The 8,906-nt window shown below is 36.4% G+C and overlaps 1 protein-coding gene across 1 annotated transcript in view; it reads right to left on the reverse strand.

Annotated features, from left to right (window-relative positions):
- Positions 1–8,906, reverse strand: part of LOC121732901 (von Willebrand factor A domain-containing protein 8) — a 33,112-nt gene extending 24,206 nt beyond the window's left edge. The window contains exons 1-5 of the mRNA XM_042122924.1: positions 8,676–8,906; positions 8,377–8,500; positions 8,064–8,199; positions 7,640–7,807; positions 6,311–6,475 (exon numbers count right to left, since the gene is read on the reverse strand). Of these exons, the coding sequence (XP_041978858.1) occupies positions 6,311–6,475; positions 7,640–7,807; positions 8,064–8,199; positions 8,377–8,500; positions 8,676–8,859 (777 nt within the window). The 5' untranslated portion in view covers positions 8,860–8,906. The remainder of the gene's footprint in view (positions 1–6,310; positions 6,476–7,639; positions 7,808–8,063; positions 8,200–8,376; positions 8,501–8,675) is intronic.

The following is an 8,906-nucleotide window of genomic DNA, read 5'->3' on the forward strand; positions in this document are numbered from 1 at the left end:
AAAAAAAGTCTCTTAGCAGACAAGAATATGCATAGGATACGGACTAAAACAAATGTGTTTTTTTATCGCGCTTTGGCCCACGGCCCACCACACATTCCCACCACTGTATCTCCTGTGTCGCCAGGATCGACAGCAGGAACCCGAGGGACATGCTAAAGCCGTCTTGGGACCTGCAACGAAATAAATCAGAAGAAAATAGGAGAAGTAGAAAGATTCCAATTTCCCTCCCCATACAAAGCGGGAGACAGTACAAAGTTGCAATGACCGAAAGACAGAGAACTTAAGAGGGAGCACTACGGAAATAAGGCTAATAAAAATTGTGACTCCTAAGCTGAAGCTAAGTTAATATTGGAGTTTATTGTGTAAACAAATGGTATGTAAACTCAATACTGTACTGCAATAAAATTGTTGTTGCTCAGCACACATATAAAGACAATTTTTCTTATTTTCTATATTAAATCAATCCGCGTCAAGAAATCAGTGAAAATTAATATTTTTGTCTATCCTTACACTATTTAAATTAATAGTTAAATCTAAACTCAATCGTATAGATAACATCAACTATTAGCATCCGTGCGGGCCAGAGTTTCGGGCCAGGGCAAAACTATTATCACAAGAATCTAACAGTAGAGTAACTTACCAGTTTCTTAAAAATCGAATTCTCTCAACACAGACAAAGGTTGTAAACGCGCGATATAGCTGCATTATTTTGCTACTTGGAATAATTATTTAAATCGGGCTAGTGTGTGCGTTTGTTCCGTGCGGCCTAGCATGAAAATGGTTTACTGTATATCACTATATTGTTCTATTATCGTAGTCTGCAATCACACCGCAATCTACCGATAGCTAAACTTGGCTTTGGACATTATTTAGCTAATTTAACTTTGCTCACGCCATATCTGCATACTACTAGTTGTTGCACCTTCCTTCCTTCTTCCTTCGTCCTTGCTTATAGACACGAAATATATTAAAGATAAATTTTACTTGTTTGTTTGTTTATGTTTAACTCTGAAACCAATGTTGCGAATTTTGACGAAAGGAACTTTTTTTAGATAAACAATAATTATTATTATAGACTACGGAGCATAAGTGATTAAAAAAAATTACGCTTTACATAAATAGACCAAATATTTTAAAATTAACAAAAAAAGCAAAACGTGTTCTAATAACAGCTTTTTATCTGTTTTTTTTTTCGTTTACGTTTCCTAAATTTCGTGGTAGCTACAAATTAATCTTTTACCGTATTGGGGCCACGTAAACACTATATTTTACCAGACTATCATAGGGCAGACTGGTGATAAATCATTTGTTTTGGTGACGTTTTGTATAACAAAACACCGCCTACCAGTATTGCGAAGTCTGATCGCATGATTATATAGACAGTTTTAAATTGTTAATAATGGACCCTTCGTAACGGAGATTTTAAAAGTTATCGAAAAAAAAAATAGTTAAATTGCAAGACTTTATAGGCCGCACTTAGTGACTAACGGTTACTTAAATAATTTAATATAAAGTTAAAAGGACATAGTATGGATTTTACGTCAAAATTCATTTAATTGTCAGTTCATTCAATTAAAGTTAATAATAAGTGCACGTAAGACCTAAGGCCTAATAGGTGTGCTATTTTATACCTCTTTTTTCGACTCAACTCTATCTATCTCTTTGTTTATAAGGTAGATAATAGATATATTATCAGATGTCAAAATACTAGGTTATAGGTAAAGTAGTTTAACTACCTCTACTAATGCACATTTGCCAACATAACGTAAAACGTAGAGTACGTAAAAAAATGTGCCTCTATATTAATTATTATATAGTCTGTAAAAAAATTGAAGAAATTAAAAAGTCGCAACATCTTAGTGTCATCCCTTTCAAATCAATCTAAGAAAAAAGGGATGACACTACGATGTTGCCACTTTTTAATTTCTTCACTTTTTTGACAGACTTTACTTTGATCCCGTCCATTGGAAAGTACCAAAAGATGTAAAGGTTTCATTTACACCTTTTGATACTTTCTACTCTTTCTAGCTAGTGTAAAAGCATCTTAAGATCGAAGCTTAACAAAACTCGACAGGGAAACCGATAAGCAGCCAGTCACACACGCCACGGGAAGTTGCGATGTCGCGACTCGGCATCGCACAACAAATCCGTAGACACTTGCGGTTTTAAGAAAACAACTGTCACATTTTAAAATTGGAACTGCGTTTAAAAAAAAAGGTCTTTGAAAAAGTTACGTTCATTACAAAGTTTACGTTCGAAACTACGAATAATAAAAACTAAGGAATCGTAACTCCCATACTATTACCGTTTTAAATTTGGTTCCTTTTGATCTGTCATGTAACGTCAGCCTAGTGCCGCTCAAGGTCACCTAAATATTGCAAATGTATTGAAATGTGTACCTAAGGTACACTTTTTTGACAAGTATTATGGAGCATGTTTTTTGACGGAGTTACTTTTCCTTAGTTTTTATTATTCGTAGGTTCGAAATTCAAAATGAATAAACGTAGTGTTTTTCAGAAGGTAATAAATTAATATGATTAAATTATTTTTATTGTTCCATCACTTTCATGAATAATGCTTAAATCTATTCTAAAATAGGTAAAAATATCTATTAGTATCTTCGATTAGATTTGTTATGTATGTTGCAATTTTAGTAGTAAACGTATGAGGATAGAGTCAACAAGTAGGTAAATGTTATATTTTTACAATCTATTAATTCTTTCGCGATTCTTAGACTGATATGACGTACAATTAAATAAGTACAACTGATAACAAAATGTAGCGACTACTGAAGGTGTAGAAACTCACTAAAAGCTGCTAATAAAAGTTACATTTCCGATTTAGATCTCTAATTAAATTAGTTTTTTCGTGCTGACGCTTTATGAATTGGCAGAATTTCTATTCAATGTTGTGTGTCGAACGTAATACTTTTGTACCTCATGGGGTCAATTCTGGAACATTATAAATTAAAAAAAATACGTCTCAGTTATCCTTAGGCTGTATTTATATGCGCTCGCCCGAACGCGCGGTGTGTCGGCTACACCGCCATATAACAAGCAAATGTATGTAACGATTTATTTAAATAGCGGCTATGGAGTGTAGATGGAGGAGAACTATCTCTGTATGTAAAAAGTGTCCCCTAAAATGCGTTAAATTAGGGTGGCGCTACAGTAGCAACAGGGCAAATTTTAAATCATTTATCAGCTTTTATTTCAGCTATCTTAGGTTATATTTTTCAAAATATATTGGTATTAACCCAGTAATTCTGTGACTCGGCTATTCGGTTAACTTCAATTTATATTTTGTCACCAACGGCTACATTCATTCCATACCCTTTGCTGCACCTAGCGCCACTCTTGGAGGATTTTTCAACTGTTATTTACTGCGTACAGCTGGACACTTTTTCAAATATCCCCCTTATAAGATAGTTCTCCTCCATCTACCCTCCATAATAGCGGCGCGATCGCGCTGTCATAAATGACAAGTAACATATTTTGCTTGTCATCTCGCGGTGCAGCTGCCAAACCACGCGTTTGCACCACCTCATATGAATAGAGCCTAAGTCCTTACCTATATGGAATTTTAAGAGCTGTTTTACCGAGCTTTGCTCGGTATTCGATAAAACAGGAATAAAATGACATTTTCTAAAAATGATTCCAAGCTAGATCGATTTATCGCCCCAGAAACTCCCTATAAACTAAATTTCATGAAAATCGTTGGAGCCGATTCCGAGATTCCAAATATATATTTATATACCTACTAGCTATCCCGGTGAACTTCGTGTCACTTTAAAACCTTCCCTGGACTTCTACGAATATTTTAAGACTAAAATCAGCCCAACCCGTTCAGCCGTTTTCGAGTTTTAGCGCGACTAACACATTTGAAAATCCATTTTTATATATAAGATATACAAGCATTGCTCGTTTAAATATATAAGATTAAAGAAATTAAAGAAATATAATCGAAAGTGTGATTTAGATAAAAGAAAGTGATATTATATTTAAATTTCCATTAATTAAGGGATTTATGGAAAGTTATATATTATAATAACATTTTAAGGTTTCCTGTGAATAAAAAAGAATTATTGAGAATCACTTAAATCAGGCGTAAACATAAATTAGAAAAACCTAATATAGCACAAAAGATAATTAAATAAGTGTGAATCGCTTGGCGAAACCAAGAAGAATACGCACAAAGCCTCTTGCAGGCTTAGCATGACTACTATAGAAAGGTTCATTCTTACGGTAAAGTAGACAAAGTGATGGATTAACAAAGAAAATCTGTCAGTTTGCCGCAAAAACTGTCGGCGTTTCTATTCTTTCGCATTTCTACTGTGACCATGCTAAGCCTGCTGGAATCCTGACTCTAGATAAGATTATAATTAACCAACTATTATTTTATCAAACGCAAATAGGCCATAATAAAAAATAACCAAAGCCGTAGCAGAGCATGCAAACAATTTTTATTAATTCACGAAATCGTCGTCGCTCACTTTTTTATATCACAAAACTTTTATTCGTTTCCAGAGTGGCGAGTGAACAGGATAATAAATTTAATGATGGCGCTCGCGTGACGGGACGAGTTAAAGTTACGATTGGTGTAATGCCCGCACTCTGGCAGTCGTCTCAGCGCCCCATGTACATTAGGACCGTGTGGGTCGACGGGTTCCGGCACGCGATACTCACACACGACGACCCCCACTTCGTCAGGCTCGCCACGCGTCGACCCTCATCCTCCGCCAGCGCCAAAACCCGCCGCTCAGACAGGGACGATATAAGATTCGACTTCGTGATCAAAAGCCATAAACCATACGATACCGATCGCGAGCATACGGTTATAGAGGAATTGAATCTCGTAGAGAGCTCCGACGACGGAAACGAGGAAGACGTGTCCACAGACAAAATCAAAATCGACTGGAACATGAGAGCGAATAAGACTACGCGAACGGCTAGAAATGAAGCCAAAGAGAACACTGACCTTTCGGACAGAGTGCTGCAATGGCTGGACCTAGCGGGCAAAGTCGACCTGCTAGCCACCACAGAAGCACCGCGTTGGCAAGAAAACAGAAGGGATCTAGTGAAGTCCAAAACGGCGACGGAATTGAGACCGAAGGAGATAAAGCCGGAAGCGAGGACGAGTGCCAATATCGATCGTCTCGAAGTTTATTTACCGTCCGCCAACACGATCGAGAACTACGCAAAGTCACGAACGAGGATCACGCAACGCGACAAAAGGGACAGCAAAAAGGTCAACTTGAAAATGAACATCGTGGAGGCGAGACAGAAGATTGCGACGGAAAAGAACGCGATCGAAAAACAGTACACGGAGTTAATTAGCAAGAAGCAGATCCCGGATCTGAAGACACGGAAGCAGGTTCATATATTTATGCCAGAAGCGATCTCCAAGAAGGCAGGATCGAATTTGACGAGCAGAACTGAGAGTTTGATATCGCAGGTTCAATAACAGAAGTGTTGCATGTAATTTAAGCTTATCTTTAATATAATTGCAATAATACAAATCATCAAATAAATTCCCTGGTATTTAGTAAAATGTTGACTTTTCCATAAACCTGAGTAGTAGCAAACTTCAGTACAGTTCGACAAGGCTTTATATTTTGAAAGTGGGTGACATTGACGGGAGCGCTGCTGGTAAGGAGAACTGTCAAACACATGTCAAAAATGACGTTTTTCTATGATAGTTCAAGCGTTTATACTCCACTCGGGCTAACTTGTCGCTATCGGTCATTGATTCCCTGTCAAAAATTTGTCATTTTCCATATAAAACCACGATAAACAATGTCTGACACCTTATTGTCAATCGCGGTTTATATGGAAAATGACAAGTTTTTGACAGGGTGTCAATGACCGCTAGCGACAAGTTAGCCCGAGTGGAGTATAGTTCCTTTCCTCGCCACGTTCAAATAAAGCCTTGTCGAACTGTAGCTTAGAATATATACAAAGCTTTCTGTTATACTTTTTAATTTTTTTGCACAAGTGTTGCACTCTTGACTGAATTCGATTCAGCGCGAATCGGTATTTCTTATGTTGAAAATAATATTATCAGGCACTTTAATGTGTAAGAATCCAATAAATTGACATTACCGACTGAGATATAGCCGCATTAAATTACCAATCGCAGTCAGTGGCCGCCATTTTATCATGCAACGTGGCGGCCATCTCGTCATGTAGCGTGGCGGCCATCTTGTCATGTAGCGTGGCGGCCATCTTGTCATTTAACGTGGTGGCCATCTTGTCATGTAGCACGGCGGCCATCTTGTCATGCATCTTACTTTATCTTGTATCTCACTCACCCCATAGCCGACAGTGGCGACGTCTCTCGCCTGGAACCGCGAGCGCAGCGGCGGGTCGAGCGGCTGGCCCGTGTAGCGCGGCACGGGCAGACCTAGCGCGATCACACGGAAAGCCTCGTCTACGCGCACAAGACGCCATTTTGAAATTTCTTCTTTGCCGTGTTCCTGTTATAATAAAAAAACAATTGTAGGCTTCGATAAATACTGCTTAATTTATTTTTTACTAGATGTCCCGCGCGGCTTCGCCCGCGTAAATTAGGAATTTTACAGAAACCGTACATTTTCCCATAAAAAATATTTCCCCCGTTTTTCCCACATTTTCCTGAGTTTCTTCGGTCGTATTAGTCTTAGCGTGATAATATAATATAGCCTATAGTCTTATTAGAGATAAGTTTTTAAATCCGACCTGTAGTTCCTGAGATTGACGCAAACATACTCTTCAGGTTTATAATATTAGGTAGATATAGATTTTTTTTAATTATCGCTTGACAAACTCGAGTCTCGATCTAAAAGACTATGAAATGGTATAATATGGTAGTGATGATGATGATGATGATGAATGTAATTTGCATAGTAGCATATGCTTTCTGTTCTTAAAACAACGCCGAAACTCCCAAACTTGTATCTATAAAGAATCAGGAGTTCTCTCAGCACCTTCCGAATCACGGTATATCAGGTATATCTCGGTGCAAAATCTTACTTGTTGGTAGCATATGCTTAGAATACTTCTCACGAAACCAAAATCACCACATGTTTCCCTATAAGTTTTGAGGAGTTCCCTCGACTACTTATGGATCCTTCATCAGATCACCACTTTTGCGAATATAATACCCTATATACCAAAAGAAAAATTTTGATAATCGGTTAACAAACGGCGGAGTAATCGTTGAATATAAGAAAACGAACATAACACCTCCCTCATTTTGAAAGTCGGTTAAAATTGTAGCCTATGTGTTATTCTGATGTATAAGCTATATTATTGTAAAGTTTCATTAAAATCCGTTCAGTAGTTTTTGCGTGAAAGAGTAACAAACATCCATACATCTACACATCCATACATCCAAACAAACTTTCGCCTTTATAATATTAGTAGGATGAACATGAGAGAGTACATCTAAATTCTAAACTAAGTAAATCTTAACCTGACCACAGAGATACAGCTCTTACATTGTCGAATTGCCACTTGTCGTTTTGTTACTGGCACTTATTGCATACCTTATTAGTTATTATAAAAGTAATGTGATAGAGCATTATAATTATAGCTAACAGACTTTACTAACTGTCCCACCAGACATTCCTTAAAATTATTAAATAAAAGTAACAGTTTACCTCTAGCAACTTGTCATATCTGGCTGCAGGTACAAGAAATCTCCCATCTTCTAAATGCATCTCCCTGTTCTCTAGTAGATTATTTAATACTGGCAACACATTTCTTTCTGCTTTCTCGATACCCTCTATAACCAACACTCGGCCTTCTATTGCAGCTCTTACAGCACTCTGAAATATTATTACAGCAATAATATTGCAAAAACACCTACTAATCTAATAATCTAATATCACAAAATGTGTATTTCTAGTGAAAGAAATGAATGGAATTAAGAAATTAAAATAGCTATAAATACGGAAAATAACTATTTAGTATTTACACATTTTTATACATTCATATTTACACATTCATAGTTGTTTACCCATCATGGTTTTTTACATAGTAGCAGACATTGACTCTATTCTATCTGTGTCTACTAATAATTACCTGGTCGAAATATTTGGCCGTAGATTTCTCAATCTCTCTCCTCTGTTTGAGGTCAGCTTCAGTGGTATCTCTGGATAAAGCAACATACTCCAGCTCTCTTTGGGTAAGCTCCAAATATTGCAATGCAACTTTTCTCCTGAAAACACATGGGTAAAATATTACAATGTAATGACATTGTATTATCAAAGTAGTAAGACTGGGCACATAATTCAATAAAAAAAAACATCTTAACTATGATTATATTTGAAAACTAAGATTATACCAAACCAAATTATAATATATACTTAATGATGCAATTTTATCACGGCTTTACCTGCTTGGTCCAGGTCTGCCAAGAAGAAACATATCCTGGCCGAGAATATCCTTCTGCATCATCCATCTTAAGTTACGAAGTGTGCTTTGGGATAAAAACTTTAAATCTTCTCCATCAAATGATACTAAAATAGGTTATAAATCAGTAGGTATTTTAAAAATAATGTCCATAATCTCCACATAAATATCGGTAATCCTTGATTTAAGTAAAGGGAATACTTCTCTTTAAGTTTAATTTTATAGGAAAAATTTAATAAGGTTATAAAGTGTAACTTCTTGAAACTTTACACCGATACTTACAGTATTTTTTTGGAACATATTGCAGTTTTTTTGCTGGTTTTACTTTTTTGCTTATATTCCCGATAGTTACTTTTCCCTCACTGGTGTATCCACGAACACAATTAGGTGTAATAATTGTTTTACGACCATTTAAAATACGAATTAAAACGTCTATACGTTTTACCGTAACGGCGGGATTATACATGTTTCAGAAATAAAAAAAATACAGTGAATAAAAAATGTTAAATGTAA

The sequence above is a fragment of the Aricia agestis genome, chromosome 13 (assembly GCF_905147365.1).
Source record: "Aricia agestis chromosome 13, ilAriAges1.1, whole genome shotgun sequence".
Classification (NCBI taxonomy): Eukaryota; Metazoa; Arthropoda; class Insecta; order Lepidoptera; family Lycaenidae; genus Aricia; species Aricia agestis.